Source organism: Lineus longissimus, chromosome 9 (assembly GCF_910592395.1).
Source record: "Lineus longissimus chromosome 9, tnLinLong1.2, whole genome shotgun sequence".
Lineage (NCBI taxonomy): Eukaryota > Metazoa > Nemertea > Pilidiophora > Heteronemertea > Lineidae > Lineus > Lineus longissimus.
This window is the reverse complement of record NC_088316.1, coordinates 7,190,864-7,207,999: the sequence shown is the minus strand read 5'-3', so window position 1 is coordinate 7,207,999 and position 17,136 is coordinate 7,190,864. Positions and strand designations below refer to the sequence as shown.

General features: G+C 41.2%; 2 protein-coding genes across 2 annotated transcripts; both read left to right on the top strand.

Annotated features, from left to right (window-relative positions):
• Positions 1-296: 296 nt before the first annotated feature.
• On the top strand, positions 297-7,034 carry LOC135493602 (N-lysine methyltransferase KMT5A-A-like). The gene is made up of 8 exons (XM_064781070.1): positions 297-320; positions 2,839-2,938; positions 3,324-3,489; positions 3,894-4,083; positions 4,495-4,528; positions 5,408-5,490; positions 6,372-6,485; positions 6,924-7,034. Exons 1-8 carry the CDS (start codon positions 297-299, stop codon positions 7,032-7,034), a joined length of 822 nt encoding a protein of 273 aa, XP_064637140.1.
• Positions 7,035-13,506: 6,472 nt separating this feature from the next.
• LOC135493889 (uncharacterized) lies at positions 13,507-15,057 on the top strand. Its single transcript, XM_064781530.1, has one exon. The coding sequence runs from the start codon at positions 13,516-13,518 to the stop codon at positions 14,803-14,805; it is 1,290 nt and encodes a 429-aa protein (XP_064637600.1). The 5' UTR covers positions 13,507-13,515; the 3' UTR covers positions 14,806-15,057.
• Positions 15,058-17,136: the final 2,079 nt, after the last annotated feature.

Below are 17,136 nucleotides of genomic sequence, written 5' to 3'. Positions count from 1 at the left end.
AGCCTACTATTAAGCCCATAAGTATAGATTTATAGACCCAGTAAAAATACCCCATTGCCCATAGCCCATGGAAGTATATAGCTGACTTCCCAAATCGCGAATTCCCTCTATAATAGACAATGGACCTACTGTGGAGCTACAATGAGCTAGCTCCATAACCAGATGAAGTCACTTCGTTTTTTGCATCAAAACACGCTCGACTGTTTGAGACGGCCCCCTCCATTTAGCTTTTACCTGGCAAGATAATGAGACGATCCCCGCGACTCTCCCACTCAAACACGATGCATGCATCCAATATGGAAGTACGAAGCAGCATGAAGGTAAGTTTTGGTTATGCTCCTGATTGTTTATATAGCCATCTGTTTAATATGTGCCACAGGCCTGACGATGATAACAATCAAATCCTCTGCGGTATGTTCATAATGTTTTTTAATCGAAAAGTAGGGCCTAAGCCTAGATCTAATGCACCTTTTTCAATAATGTGTCAAAAACACGAGCCGACATGGCCGAGGCCGGGCGAGGGCGAGGCCGGCTGCTGTCTCAATGCTCAGTCAGTAGGGTCAACTCACTACAGATCTATGAATACCGCCTACAGACGCCAAACTTTCGGCTAACCCCATAATTTCGGACGGCCCACTTTTATATGTAGGCCTCTCCCGTATCCAAGCCCTTTGCCCACACCTCATTCTCCCGCGAGTGATGCATGGTCATATGCGCGGAGCATGCATGTGATTTAGCATACTAGGTCATATGATGTAGTGTTCAGCTATGGCCACGCCCGAACGACCAGTGTAGAAGTTTGAACCATGCTGATTTTATTTCTTGAACCAGAAGAGTTCATTGCAAGCTACCAATGTTTCTCAGATAGAGTATGACTTCACCGATTTGGAATACCACGGATTAAACTGCATTTGTTTTTTTGATACTGATGACTTTCTTCTGGCTGTTGATTGGCTCATTGACACTGGGATGTCAATCCTATTACTGTTGCATCAACAATAAGTTATTGCTGTGGCATGTACTCGAAATGGTAAGAATACGACAATCAAGATGTACAGACCGGGGGAGCTGGCTGTACGTACCCATAAGTCTTTGCGGTAGTCTCGCGCGTACCGGATATAACCTATCAAGCTTTTCTCCTTCAGAGAAATACTGCGTTGCGCTCAACTGCCAATTATGCATTAGTCTGGTGGACACGAGGTTGGCCTTAAACTTGCTTGAAATCGAAAATTTGGACAACACACGTGTACTACAGCGCAAACGGCAGCATTCTGACATATAGAAACATGTGGTCTGATTCTATTTTTACTTGTCATTTAGTGATCACGCGTCCAACCTCGTATGCAGGGTAATGTGGCTTTCTCATTGGTCGAACGTTAATTTTGTTCACAGCCTTATAAGGCACTTGAGCGCAACGCAGTATTTCTCTGAAGGAGAAAAGCTTGATGGGTTATATCCGGTACGCGCGAGACTACCGCAAAGACTTATGGGTACGTACAGCCAGCTCCCCCGGTCTGTACATCTTGATTGTAGTATAAATGATTCAGGACAAGGCCAACATCCTTCATTAGTTGTGTTTGGAACTAAATTTTGTGCGGCCACCTCAATTACCAAAAATTAGTAAAAAAAAAATTAAAAAATTTTGGGGGTGGTGGCCCCAAAAAGCCCCCTCCTTGGGATGGCGGCCCCTGGGGTCAGGGTGGCGGCAGGTACCCTGCTAATACTAATAGGAGTTGGAGAACACTGTAAACGTCCGAGTAATATCTCGATGGTAAGATAAAGTGGATGGCAACTTTTGACTGACATGACAGATAGAATAGATTAATAGCCAATGCAAGGAAATTCAGAAACATGTTATGTTAATTTAATAATAACCAATTTACAAATAACAATTTATTATGTTGTGACATCACTACACCTGTTCACGTAGCTTGAGAGGGGGAGAGTTACATTGTGGCACTGCCTTAGGAATTAGAGACTGATTCAGGGTTCTGCCGGTGCCAGTGGTGGTCGGCAGTGGACCCTGTCCACTACACCACTTGGCAGAATACAGGAAAATCTGTCCACTTAATATACTTTTGTTTTAGCCAAGTTTCAAAAATTGTAAAAAAACAAAAAAGAACAAGCGTATTGTGTTTTTGAGCCATCCGAAAAGTTGGGTCCCGTGATTTTCACAGATTTGTAACGGTAAAACTGAGAGCCACCATCGATCAAATTCATGCGCAGTGCAGTGGAGTCAGTTTTTCGCGCATAATGATCAGATGAATGAACCTCTTATAAATACATGTAATGGTAATGATGACCATATAATTTGTAGAACGTATAGTAAACACGAGCTACTGTCATATCATTTTATTCATTGCCTATATCTTGCCTGTCGTGCTACCATGGCTACAGTACGTTGACCGCGGCTGGAAATCGTTTGGTGGCGCAACGATCACTCCGCATAAATTATCTACGGGCTATTTACCCGATACGCTGCGTATCATCGATGAAGTATTTGGTCTCCCAGTCCCAGCATTACGGTGGCACGCACCGCTTTCACTTTAACAACGCAGCAGGCTGCCGTATTTGCCTTTTTCCAGATAAAACAACATAGAAATTGGGTCTCACTCTCAGATGCTTGGAAATCGCATATAGAGCCTTCTCAAATTCAAATATTTCTGGCATGTCTGGGGAGGGCCACCAGACCCCGGTTGGGCGGTGCACATCGGGAGCTTCACCTATGCTCTGTTTTCCGTCCACCTCTAATTTCAACCTGCCCTATGATTCAGTGTGTTAATCCCATACTTCGATTATCAATAAATACTTATTCTGAACTTTCTTTTCTTAATACAGACGAGGGGAAGGCGAGGTGAAAATGGTGCTGATTTTGAAAAGAAGGAAATGCTGGATTGTTGTAGTAGTCTCCAAATGAATTTTTTTGGTCCGAGAAAAGGTAGGATTATAGATCCATGCACTTGATTGGGGAAAACATTTCGAAGATGTCGCGTCACGGTAATGTAAAATGCATGGTGACACGACGACGGCCAACACTACGTCATGTAAACGTTGTCCCCAATCAAGTGCATGGATAGGAAGAAGCACATTTTCAAATTCCTTTGCATCATTCATTTCAGGTCATACAGGTTGTGATTCTGGGCAAAGAACATCTTTAATCCAAGTGCACAAACCAAACTTATTTCTGAAAGTTTTAAGTCTAAAGTCAGTCTTTACCCTAATGCCCCATGAAGAAATTTGGGATATGTTTACAACCATACAACAGGCAACAGAAAGTGTCTAACTACAATTAGGCCTATTTCTTCAAAATTGTACATTTTCAGGTAGAGGTATAACTGCCACACACGATATAAAATCAGGAACATTTCTGCTGCGGTACTCTGGCGAACTCATTACAAGTGATGAGGGTGACCGTAGAGGGCTCCAGTACAAAAAAAGGCAACTGGGCAACTATCTATATTTTTTTTCCCACCGTGGAAAAGAATGCTGGTAAGGCAGTTTTTTAATACATATGACATGATTGCCTTTTGGATAGCTTAAAGGTTGGAATCACACTGACACTAGCGCTGATTAGCCAAGCTATCGACACTAGTAGTGACTAGCGTATATGGGTCTTTCCGTCATTTTGAATCCAGTAAACTGTGCAATAAACACTACAGGTGCAGCCTGAGCTGTTTACACATGGAACATGTACAAGGAAATGTGTGACTTCAGACTATAGATGACTAGAAAATTTGCGTTTGCCAAACAGTGAGTTTGGAAAAAATTATGGCGATTTTGTGCTTGCCGATTGGCGAGTTCGTTAGCAAGCTCATGGGGTTAAGTACAATCTGCCGTACCAAAAATCATCATCTTCCACCATGATTACAAATGATTTATGTCGATTTTCTCAGCATTGATGCCACTTCAGAAGTGTGCCTGGCGAGACTAGTGAATGATGCCAAAGGGAGGGAGAGGAATGCCAAAGTGCAGAAGATGGTAACAAATGGTCAGCCTCATCTCTGCCTGTATTCCACAAAAGAAATACAGAAAGGGGATGAAGTTGCGTATGATTACGGCGAGAAGGATTTGGAGTGGAGAAAGGTATGTTGTGGATCCAAAGATGATTAGTATGGGTGGTTATATTCCCGCAGATTTTCACATTTTCTGTAAATCAATTTTGTCTAGTTTACCCCCCTAAGACGCTTGGTGGCTCCCTTCCCCTTGTGTCGTTCCTAGGCCGGGAATCTGGTAAATTTACAAGTAAGATGACACCTGTGCACCTGTAGATGACAACATTGTCAAATTGAATGTGTGTTCAGTTGGGAGATTGATTCTTTTGGTTTTTTTGTTTATTTAACCGAAATACTCATACTCATAATACTTCTAAACTTATGGATTGTGCACAGTAGATAGTTTGGTTGACACTCACCCAGCTTCCCAGCTTGAAGATATTTTATCCTCAAAACGCTTGAACTTGTGAGCACTAGTTTATTGGACTCATTTTAATTTCAGGAGCCAGGAAAAACCATTGACGATATTGATTCCTGTAAGTACAAGTAATAGTTTTGGCATGGTACCCCCAAATAAAGGCCCTAATGAAAAATAATCGGGATATTCAGGGCAACTGCCCCCTATAGAGCTCTAGCTGGGATTTTTGATGCATCCCAAAAATGCATTTTGGCATAGAGAAGTGTAGCATAAGAAACTGGTCTTCTTGAGAAGCTGATGTGACGAGCATGATCCGAGTGCTGACAACAGTGCATTATTAATATTCAGATAATCAATTCAGCTTTTAAAACAGTTTGGCAAAAGTGCTTATAATAGAACGTTGTCATAATAGTTGTATTATACAACACAGTCAGCCGGCCACGGGCTGCTTTCAGGTGAATTCTCTGACCACTCTGACGTCATTTTTTGCTAATCAACATAATTTTAGGTGGCAATTTTGCGTGATTTGGCACAGTTTGGAAATTGCTTGTTATCTCTATCAATCCTGCAAACAACCCATGAAGCCGCATGGCATAGATTTATAATGACCTTAGCATATAGGTGAAGTAAGACGGTGATTAATTTCAATTCGGCATTTTAAGACGGGGTTGACCCCAAATTTGACATAAATTTTTTGAATATTTGTGCTTCTTCACCTGAATAGAAGATGAAAAATATGGTTGTCCAAGTTTGAAAGATCAATTTATCGTTATAAATGGTATCAATATCAACTTCTGTAAAAATGGTATCATACTTTTATCAAACACTTGTTGTGGTGCAAGGTTTTTGAATCGTGCCAGACTCATTTCGATTTCAACATTCCACCCCTAAAATCCTGATTGATGACATTATCAAACACTTCTTGTGGTGCAAGGGTTTTGATTCATGCAGTTTGCCTGGTGTGAATATTCTATTCTAGTGGGCTCTTCACTTTCAGGGAGGCTGTTTCTAATCCAGCTCAATCATGACATCAGCCATGCCATTTGCATTAGCCAACAGGGAGCCGAAGGAGTTGAACAGGTCAGTGTCTGACCTTTATTTATTTATAGTCTTTAGTTTTAAAGAGTCAGTAGATTAGAGCCACACTGCGTTGCATTATGCGTAGTCACACTCACAGCGAGCATTTAAAACTACCCAGAAACATCTGAGCCGAAATCGGGTCACTTATGACTTCTACTTTTTGTCTACTGGCCCATTTACGTTTTGCTGGCAAATCTGCCAAATATCGCATTGCATCGTTTTGTTTCGATTCGTTAATGCCAGAAGAGTACGTGGTTCTCGCCTTGCGGGCACAGACCCTCTTTCCCCAACAATGTTCGCAAAGCTCCCCTTAAATCGTGAATCGCAAATAGCGGGTAAGCTAGGCGATCGTGTTCCTTTATTCACTCATTGTTGCTTCTATAGATCTAAAGCAGTATAACCCTAGATGAATACGTGCTTAGTTATCTCCACTGAAGAGAGACTGTGGTAGTCTCGGCTTCAGTGGAGATACCACAGCGCCTCTTCATACCATCCTTCCCGACGACCGCAGTCGTCCTCCACCCCACCCTCAACCCTCAAAATTATCATTCCTCTGGATCAGAGAATGTAGTCCGAATGAATCATCCGAATGTCCACAACTCCACTAATGGTCATGATCAGCTAGCCTGAACACTGACATAAAATTTAAAGTTAAGTCCGAAAAAAAGTAATCTCATAGGCATTGGCAATTATAGCATTTATATGTTGAAATAAATAAACAAGCACCACAATGTAATATAATCTGTCCGACGTTTCGGTGTATTGAACCTTCTACTGGGAATTATAGCATTTATAGTCAACATTTCCTCTCCACAAAGCCTATTAAAAGTTGTTAATTCTGTTTAGTTTTATAATCATACCTAACCTTTTTGTACTTGCAGGCAAAACTCTTTACCAGGAGGACCTTAAGTATGATAATCCAACAAATAGAAGCAACACCAGAATTTTTAATTGGCCTCGAAAACGTCCCTCAACTCTTGTTAACATTTAACGAGGTGAGTCATAAAAGGGCCATTTAGATGGCAGATGAAAGGAATGCATTCAGATCTGATTCTGATGTAAACATAATGAACTGTCTTAAACACACTTCTCGTGCAATAAAGCTTGAGAGAAGAAGCTACGCTAATGCACCCAGGTAAAACGAATCTGGATTCAGTATCGATTTATGTGCCCATACTAAGGGGTCATGCCCAGTGTTATTTGTTCCAATCGCAGAGGTTGAACAAAAGGTTTAGCACAAATCAGCCACATGACCCGACCGAACGTCAGAAAATCAATACCGGTAATAAAATTACCAGTTCTGGTACTGGTAGACTCCCGCGCTTCATTTAGATTGGAGGATACTCCACTCGACTCCATTCATCATTCCGCAAAGGCTGCAAAATTAAGAAGTTCGAGAAAATTTCTGGGAAATCCTGTCCTTTCTTTTACAGTGTACAAAAAGTCACGATGAAGAAACAAGGAAGAGTGCCGAAATCCTTCTTGTGAAGTTTAAAAAATCAAAGAATAGACCGGACAGTAACAATCTGGAGGAAGGTATATAAAGATAAAAATATTTTGAACTGTGATTTGTCATGGATGGGACAGTTGCTGCCAGTGCTAAACACATGTAACACTTTGTCAGGCACAATTGATATGCTTTTACAATAGCATATTTATACTTGATAGCCAGTAAATCACAGATGGCAGGCACAAAACGAACACTGTCTGACACTTAATCAGCGAAACACTATTCTCAGGTTTGCGCAAGTGTTCTCATTTGAGCCTTTTAATACCATGACAAAGGGTCCATCGTTAGACATGGGTGGCACGTTTCAAAAGCCACTGAACTGAAACTTGGTACAAATGTGCCCCTGAATGACCCCTACTCGGAGACCGAACTGCGGCCTTATATGCTTCATAGGTTGGCCACCAGGGAGCCATCAAATGTGAAAAGTGAAAATGTGCGATATCTCCCTTGATACTTGTTCGAATATTTTGAAAAAATATATGGTACGGTAGTAGGTACTTCTAGCAAGGGTACATCACATATCTTTTGGGTTTTTATTTGACCTACTTTTCAAGGTCACTGAGGTCAAAGTCTTCTGAAACAGCAACCTCGTTGGACAAAGAGTGTATGTTTTGTGACCACTACCTGACTGTCGCTTCAAACCTCAAACTTGGTACCAGTACAAATGCAGCAGTTATTGTCCATTGGTGATTCTCTCCTCTTCATGCCATTGTTGGTGTAAGACCATTTCATTTATGTAAGATAGGGGGTGATGTATGAACACCTATTGTCTCAACTGCTTCAGCTGAGCTCCAGACCTTTGTGGCCCTTGTGTTTTAACCATCAATTACCGATATATGCCCCACATTTTGGAAACGCCCAACAAGGAAGGTTTCATTCATTGAAAAATTACCATAAATGCTTTGACCATTTCACTGTTTTGTTATTTAGAGTTTATAATATTTTCAGTTGAAAAGCAACCATTGGAAGCCTCTGCTGGCATCTCTGCAGATGATCTGGACATTAATGGCCCTGATGAGGAGCTGGAAGACACACATGGTGAGTTAGTTTTTGAGTGCTATATTAAGCAGTCAGAGTGGCAAACAGCAGATCCTCTCTATTTAAAAAAGGACACCTCTGCAACTGAGAAATGCTGTCCTTAATAAGGAGGTGTCCTGATTAAAGAAGTCAAGTTGTATATAAATGATTCCATTTCGGACCATCACTACTGCCCCTAGTTGTACACAGGACTGACTGTCCTGCTAAGAAAGGTGTCTGCAAAGGGAAGTTCCAATAATTACACCTATTGTCTCAACTGCTTCAGCTGAGCTCCAGACCTTTGTGGCCCTTGTGTTTTAAACCACCCATTACCGATATATGCCCCACATTTTAGAAATGCCCCACAAGGAAGGTTTCATTCATTGAAAAATTGCCATAAATGCTTTGACCATTTCATTGATTTGTTATTTAGAGTTTATAATATTTTCAGATGAAAAGCAATCATTGGAAGCCTCTGCTGGCATCTCTGCAGATGATCTGGACATTAATGGCCCTGATGAGGAGCTGGAAGACACACATGGTGAGTTTGTTTTTGAGTGCTATATTAAGCAGTCAGAGTGGCAAACAGCAGATCCTCTCTATTTAAAAAAGGACACCTCTGCAACTGAGAAATGCTGTCCTTAATAAGGAGGTGTCCTGATTACAGAGGTCAAGTTGTATAGAAATGATTCAATATGGGACCATCACTACTGCCCCTAGTTGTACGCAGGACTGACTGTCCTGCTAAGAAAGGTGTCTGCAAAGGGAAGTTCCAATAATTACACCTATTGTCTCAACTGCTTCAGCTGAGCTCCAGACCTTTGTGGTCCTTGTGTTTTAAACCACCCATTACCGATATATGCCCCACATTTTGGAAATGCCCCACAAGGAAGGTTTCATTCATTGAAAAATTACCATAAATGCTTTGACCATTTCACTGTTTTGTTATTTAGAGTTTATAATATTTTCAGTTGAAAAGCAACCATTGGAAGCCTCTGCTGGCATCTCTGCAGATGATCTGGACATTAATGGCCCTGATGAGGAGCTGGAAGACACACATGGTGAGTTAGTTTTTGAGTGCTATATCAAGCAGTCAGAGTGGCAAACAACATATTCTCTTTATTTAAAAAAGGACACCTCTGCAACTGAGAAATGCTGTCCTTAATAAGGAGGTGTCCTGATTACAGAGGTCAAGTTGTATAGAAATTATTCAATATGGGACCATCACTACTGCCCCTAGTTGTACACAGGACTGACTGTCCTGCTAAGAAAGGTGTCTGCAAAGGGAAGTTCCAATAATTACACCTATTGTCTCAACTGCTTCAGCTGAGCTCCAGACCTTTGTGGCCCTTGTGTTTTAAACCACCCATTACCGATATATGCCCCACATTTTAGAAATGCCCCACAAGGAAGGTTTCATTCATTGAAAAATTACCATAAATGCTTTGACCATTTCATTGATTTGTTATTTAGAGTTTATAATATTTTCAGATGAAAAGCAACCATTGGAAGCCTCTGCTGGCATCTCTGCAGATGATCTGGACATTAATGGCCCTGATGAGGAGCTGGAAGACACACATGGTGAGTTTGTTTTTGAGTGCTATATTAAGCAGTCAGAGTGGCAAACAGCAGATCCTCTCTATTTAAAAAAGGACACCTCTGCAACTGAGAAATGCTGTCCTTAATAAGGAGGTGTCCTGATTACAGAGGTCAAGTTGTATAGAAATGATTCAATATGGGACCATCACTACTGCCCCTAGTTGTACACAGGACTGACTGTCCTGCTAAGAAAGGTGTCTGCAAAGGGAAGTTCCAATAATTACACCTATTGTCTCAACTGCTTCAGCTGAGCTCCAGACCTTTGTGGTCCTTGTGTTTTAAACCACCCATTACTGATATATGCCCCACATTTGGAAATGCCCCACAAGGAAGGTTTCATTCATTGAAAGATTACCATAAATGCTTTGACCATTTCACTGTTTTGTTATTTAGAGTTTATAATATTTTCAGATGAAAAGCAACCATTGGAAGCCTCTGCTGGCATCTCTGCAGATGATATGGACATTGATGGCCCTGATGAGGAGCTTGAAGACACACATGGTGAGTTTGTTTTTGAGTGCTATATTAAGCAGTCAGAGTGGCAAACAGCAGATCCTCTCTATTTAAAAAAGGACACCTCTGCAACTGAGAAATGCTGTCCTTGATAGGGAGGTGTCCTGATTACAGAAGTCAAGTTGTATAGAAATTATTCAATTTGGGACCATCACTACTGCCCCTAGTAGAGAGGGTGTCCTACTAAGAGAAGTATCTGCAAAGGGAAGAATGGTTATCATAGATCTGTGCCTGTGATCACCTTTTCAATCCAAATGTGGTTTAACCTAATTGCCCTAGCCATGTGCCTACATCAACTCTTGCACTTGCGATGGGTGCTCGCTCATCAGCAAGACTATGAGACATGAAGCAAGCACAGCTCTACTCTGCTTTCTTCTCCAACCTTCTAGATTTTTCCATCATGCCATCGGCCAGCACTTAAATGATATATTATATCCATAGGCCTACCAGTATGTATCAGAGAAAAGACAATTGGCCACAAAATTTTGATCTCGCCTCCTGGGCTAGCCCTTTGTTTACTTAGAAGTTAATTGGACATTCCATTAGGTCTACAGGTATTTTTGTTTGAAGTGGCTATGTACACAGCAGTCTGTCGGCGTCATCATCATCCGTCAACAATGATGGTGGCACGTTTGCTTACCTTTGAGCCTAGGAAGTTGAAACTTGGTGTGTGGCTGTCTTATAACAACATGACTTGACATACAAAAAATCATCGCCAATTGATCTTGATTCCAATTTGTGTTGTCATGGTTACATTCTACCTTGAATTTTAGGGGGTGTAGGCCTTGAATACTGTCTCCCACTTAATCATTCCCAGGTGAGCACAATGTCCCCTGGACATTTCATATAACTTCGTGTTACGTGACAACCAGACTAGGGTGTCTTGTAGCACTTCACTTTCTGAAAAACGGTATTGCCTTCTTTCCAGACTATTCCACCCCATGCTGTGTCATCTCCCCTGATGGATAAATCTGTTGTTATAACAATTGTGGGTTCTCAAAGATGTATTCCAATTCGTGTCTAGGGCATTGTTGAGGTTGTCATTTCTATTCATCCACCATCAATAGCTGGACAGTGGTTTTAATGGGTTGGTTACCCCATTCCATCCATCCATTCCACTTGATATTGTCTACCAGCAAGATTTCCTCAATTCCCTCGTGCACATAACTCACCTTACATTCGCTGAATGGTTTGCTCATCCTCTCTGTTGCCGTGGCAGGTTCACCGTGGCCTTCAGTCTTTTTTGCCATCAGAATGCTTTTGCACTATTGAGTGATCTGTCTCACCCTAACCAGAGACATTCCTAGCCAGTGGTGTAAACCTTTTCAAGCTGGAGAATAGATAGCATCTGATTTATTTCCACATGAATCACGAACAATGGAAACTTGGTTGTAGTTTTCACCGCTTTCATGACCATGTGATCATGTGAAAGCAACAGGTACTTCGATTAATTGGTGAACTCGGCCAGGGGCATCCTGTGTCTGTAGACTAGAGGGAGTTAATCATCGAGCAAAATGAGTCCACACACTACCTGCTGTCATTACAAAGATACATGGTCAGTCAGTGTATGACCTGGTTCTGGGACGATGAGTATCTGGCAATCTAGTTTTACATTCAATTTCAAGGGTAGAGATACTGTTTTATGGTTGCTGAATCTTGGCCCCTGACAGAGAGACTTACATTTGGGGCATAGTTCAGGTGTGGGACATATATAAACTGCTAATGCCCCACAATTATGAGCTCCACTTCCATGTATTTACATGTTATGTGCATGTGTTGACCTAAAACTTCCCTGAGAAGGCCTGGATCCGAGGATGCCTGGAAAGTGTACCGGGTGCGGTAAAGCAGAAGGTTAGAGCATTGTGCTTGCAAAAGAGTTAAAAGGGAGCAGAGATTGATAATGAATGGTGGATTTTTGTGCTGGTTAGTTTTGCTGGCAAATATGGCATTATAATGGTTCCCATTTCAGCTAAATGAACTATTTCATTTGCCCATCCTGAGCAATCACTCTGCACCTCATTGGGTAATTTTTCTGCACTTGTCTTTTAATCTGTCTTCTTCACTGTATTGCAGCTAATTGGAATAAAGATAATGAACCTGATGTTGAAACCTCAATGGATTCTGGACATGCCACAGAGAGTGATGGTTCAACAGTTGGTTACAATGAACATGATGATGACGATGATTCTGTAAAGGATCCTGATTATAAGCAGGGACCGAACGATGATTTAACGGACTCGGATGGTGACTCTGAATCTGATACTGTGATCATTGAAAATAGTGCAGATGATGAAGCCATGGACTGCAACGAAGCTGATGATCATCATGGGGAGAAACGTAAGGCAAAGAAAAGTGTTCCACGGTACAGAGATGGTAAAAGCGATATAAAGAGACAATGCAGTGACTTGGAAAATAGTGCAGACAGTGTAGACATGGATTTAAATGAAGCTGCGGAAGATCATGTTGGGGAGGCACTTAAGGCCAAGGTGAAAATGCAGTTTGCACACATAACTGTTCCGCAGCACAGCGATAGCAAAAGTGAAAAGAGAAATTATAGTAAAAGTGACTATTGCCTTTATTGCGAGAGGCGATACCAATCAAAGATTTCAGTTCACTATCTTGCAGTTCATTGGAATGAATTGGATGTAAAATCAGCACTCATGGCTCCTGTCAAATCTGTTGAAAGAAAAAATGCCCTCCTTCTTTTGCAGAATAGGGGGAACTTCAAGCACAATGCAAAGTGCATTGAATTGGGTGAGGGAGAATTTGTTGTTTCCAGGCGGCCAAGTGAAAAACGTGACAGAAAAGCGCACGATTTTTTGCCATGTGAATACTGCGTGGGCTTCTTTTTGAAGGATTCTCTATGGCTTCATATGAAAAACTGTCCCATCAGACCACGTGGAGAACAACCTGAAACAAACTGTCTCCGAAATGCAAGAATCATGCTTGAACCATTTCTGCGCACATCTTCAACTGACGAAGAAAGTGAAATGATTGATGATCTCATCAATGCCATGAAAGAAACCAAATCTAACCCAGGGATTAGGAAGATATGCTTTGATGATCCCTTGATAAGGGAATTTGCTGCATCTGTTCTGAGTAAAGTGGGTGAAATCGAAGACCAGAGGAGAAAAGATCTCATGAACATTCGCCAAAAGGTGCGATCTCTTGGCAGACTACTGAAAGCCCTTAATGAAGGATTGGGGGCTCTTCGGAAACCATTAACCTACTTTTTAAGTGCTAAACATTTCAAATTAGTTGTGAAAACTGTTAAGCAGCTTGCAGCAGAGAGTGGTTCCCCACAGCTTGCAATTGTGCTCGGCCATTACATCAAACAGGCTAATCTTCTTAAGATTAGCTTGGGCATGAGAGAAGACTCGGAGGAAATGCAGCGAGAAGCCAGATGCTTCAAGGAAGAATATGAAGCTCATTGGAATAATCATGTAGCTTCTGTTAGTGTGAGAAAACAGAAGTTGCTCAAGATCAATAAGTCCGAAAATATTCCTTCTACAACGGATTTGGTCAGGCTGAAAGACTGGCTCTCCACAGTTATATGCAAAGCCATGCAGAGGACAAACCAATCTAATGATGATCTGAAATGGCTAAGTCAGCTAGTGTTGACAAGAATTGTCTTGTTTAATAAGCGCAGAGTGAGCGAGGTAGAAGAGTTGAAAGTGAGTGACTTCCTAGGGAGAAAGAGCGAGAAGGATAATGAAGAAATACTAGCATCTCTTGATGTCAGTGAAAGAGTCCTGGCAAAAAGAATGGCACTGATAGAGGTGAGGGGGAAGAGTACCAGGTCACTTCGCAAAGTCTTCATCTTACTTTCTCCAGACATGGTAGAACAGATTGAGTATTTGATAAAAAAGAGGAAGATCATCAGCCCATATGTGTTTTCAAGACCGAGAGAAATTAATTCACCCATAGATGGCTGTGAAGCAATCCGAGTGGTAACGAGCAAATGCCCTATGCTCAGAAATCCAGGGAGTATCCGAACCAGGGGATTAAGGAAATACATGGCCACCACTGCACAAATAATTGACATGTCCGCCAATGAATTGAAGATGGTAGCAGACCACATGGGCCATAATGTCAACATCCACACTGACGTGTACAGATTGCAAAGCTCAGTGCTTGAACGAGCAAAGGTTGCACGTGTTTTGATTGCCATGGAGAATGGTGTCATCAATAAGTTCCAGGGAAAAAAACTTGATGCCATTAACATTGAAGAACTTCCTCCCCCGGTTTCCATAAATGATCAGCTGGAAAGAGGTGACCAGTTAGAGAGCAGGGAACTTACTTGTGATGATGTCGATGGAAGCAGTCCATTTGATGGAGAACCACAACCAAGCTGCTCAGCTACTGGGGTTGCAGATGATCAGAAGTATGGCAGTCAAAAGAGAAAGATGGTTTCCACTGATGACGGCATGTTCAAAACTAAGAGAGCAAGATGGTCTGAAGAAGAAAATGGCATATTGTTCAGGTACATGGATAAATACATAAAAGCAAAGAAGAATCCCCCAGGGTCTGAAATAGCAGCTGTTGCTGAAAAACTTGGAGGAACAAGGACTCCAGCTCAGATAAGAACAAAGATGAACAACCTGGTGACGGGAAAACAGAAAGTCGTCTTGCCAAAGTCCACCGAGGCTATGAGAGCAGACAATAACAAAGATTAGATTTGCTAACTGAGCCCCCCCCCCCAGGTATATCTAAAGTGTGTTACATCCACATTCAGCTCAATCAAGGAAGTTCCAACGTCTTGTTCTACTATCAAGTTGTGGAGTATTCTTAAAATGAAACCTTTGTTGTGGGGCATATTTCTCTGGTGGGAAATAATGTATTCCGTGAAAATTTCTTTTGCAGAACATGTTTACAAATTTCGCCAGGTGTCTGTAAGTTGCTAAAATATTCTTTCACAGATTTTCGACCCCCCCCATACTTGGTGCTGCTGCTGTGAATATCTTCTAATGGGTTTTGTTTACATTGAACTTAAAAACATTGTAATCCTGACACAAAGCTGTGTTTCTCACCTAAGTAATTTTGGTATTGGTATCACTTACCTGTCTTTGCCACTAGAAGTGATGTGTTCGTGGCCTAATGTGTGTGGTCACGTCATCGATGATGTGGTGTGTCTCAAACATGGTATGCAAGTCGCATACTCCAGTCTCCTAATACGTCATCAACAAAAAGCCAAATGCTTCCATTATTTTTGAGTAATTATAACAATACTGTAAACCAAGAAATGTGCATAACCTTTAGCATTTTTTCAATTTTTTTTCTATTTAGGATAGTGTTTTGGAGATAGGGTTCAGTTTCATTCCATTTGATCTTACTTTTTGCATAGAACTTTACATGTAATTCACAATTATTGAAACCCAAAACACATAAAAAGGCACACAAATAGTTCTTGGTTTATAATAGGCTTGTTTAATAAGCACAGAGTATGTTGCTGAATTATTTTGTGGATGATGTTTTGTCATTACATTTGTGATAAGCAAGGGTCAATTTTATCCTGATTTGTTGGATTACAACGTGAGGAAGTTAATGAGAGCTTACTTGGCAAGTACTTCTGAATTTCATGCGCGCATTTTCAAATCACGTCTATAAGCAGGTTATGAAAGCCCTGTCATCTGTTGCTCGCTCCAAAAAGGTTGTGTTCATTTTATCATATTGGAGATTCAATATTCGACTGTGTGCTCTGGTTTCGTCCAGTCTATTACCAATCATTTTGTTGCGCAGCTTCCAATTAAAGTAGCAGTGTCCTGCTGGTCAGTGGAGTAAGACCATCGATTGTCCTGAGAATATTGGGCCAAGTGCCATCTTAAATACAGACAGTGCCACCTCAAATGCTTGATATTAGGATGATTTAATCCTGTTTGCTTAAGATATGTCAGATGTGCAATCTACATGTACGTGATATACATGTAAAAGCTTTAATTTGATAATAAATGCTGTTCATTGATTTCTTGTGTCCAGAGTTTGTCCAGTCCTGTACAATGATAAATATAGCCTCAATGGAAGATAGAAAGCGGTGTTGGAAACAAATAGTGCAGGGGATCCATTCCAGACCATGTGCACTTGTTTGGGATTCGACCCCAAAGCCTGAGAACTCCCACGCATATGTCCTACTGAAAACCTGGCTGGGACACACCTGTGTTAGAGGCAATGTTTATGAAATGCATTGAAGTTTTACTGTCATGTCATGGCCAACAACTTCTAACACATGCCCACTGTTTTACCACCCTAATTCCTGTGAAAGAGAAGAATGATAATTATTGATGAATTACTTTCCTGATTGATAACCAGGACTCTTTGTCCTTCCTGGAGTGATAACCTCTGTATCATTCCTCCCAAGTTTTGTTGATTAGGGAGCCAACTAATTGGGTTTTTATTTTGACTATGGCTATTATTGAGTTGTTTGGCTGCGCCCTTTAAGAGGAAAAACATTGAGTTCTCTCGCAGGACCTTGGGGTGACGTCCACATTCAGGCAAACTTGTTACTGAGTTCAGCTACCTCTGTCCTCAGCCAGATGGCAGCACATTATGGTCAAACAGACTAGAAATAAGTTCTTATCCAAACAAATTGTTCGGATGGAAACTGTAGTCCATATATAATTATGGCCTATATGTTGATGTGTTTTGATAGTGGCATGCTATATCATTGTGAGGCATACGTTTATGCAGGCTTGATATATAGATTTATATGGTAGGCGGCGGCCTACCAGTATGATATATAGCCTTAGAGTAACATAGCCCAACAATTTTTACGTTTAATTAGTTCTACTATCTCAGTCTGATGGCAGCACATCACACTAACCATAACCTTGTGTGCAAACATACATGGCACATTATATTATATATCCAAGTGTTTTCAGTGAGGAGGCAATTTTGATACTGGGGTATATATATTTTATCGGTACGCCTTAACTGCAAAATTCTGGATATTCTTCTTTATCGTCGGAAAAGGAAATTCAGTCGGGTCTTGGCGTGTAATACAGTTCAAAGTG

Coding starts and splice junctions, on each gene's coding strand:
- LOC135493602 (XM_064781070.1), top strand. CDS start 297: ATGGAAGTACGAAGCAGCATGAAG. Junction 4,084..4,494: donor AGGATTTGGAGTGGAGAAAG/GTATGTTGTGGA, acceptor TTTTAATTTCAG/GAGCCAGGAAAAACCATTGA. Junction 4,529..5,407: donor CATTGACGATATTGATTCCT/GTAAGTACAAGT, acceptor CTTCACTTTCAG/GGAGGCTGTTTCTAATCCAG.
- LOC135493889 (XM_064781530.1), top strand. CDS start 13,516: ATGCAGCGAGAAGCCAGATGCTTCAAGGAAGAATATGAAGCTCATTGG.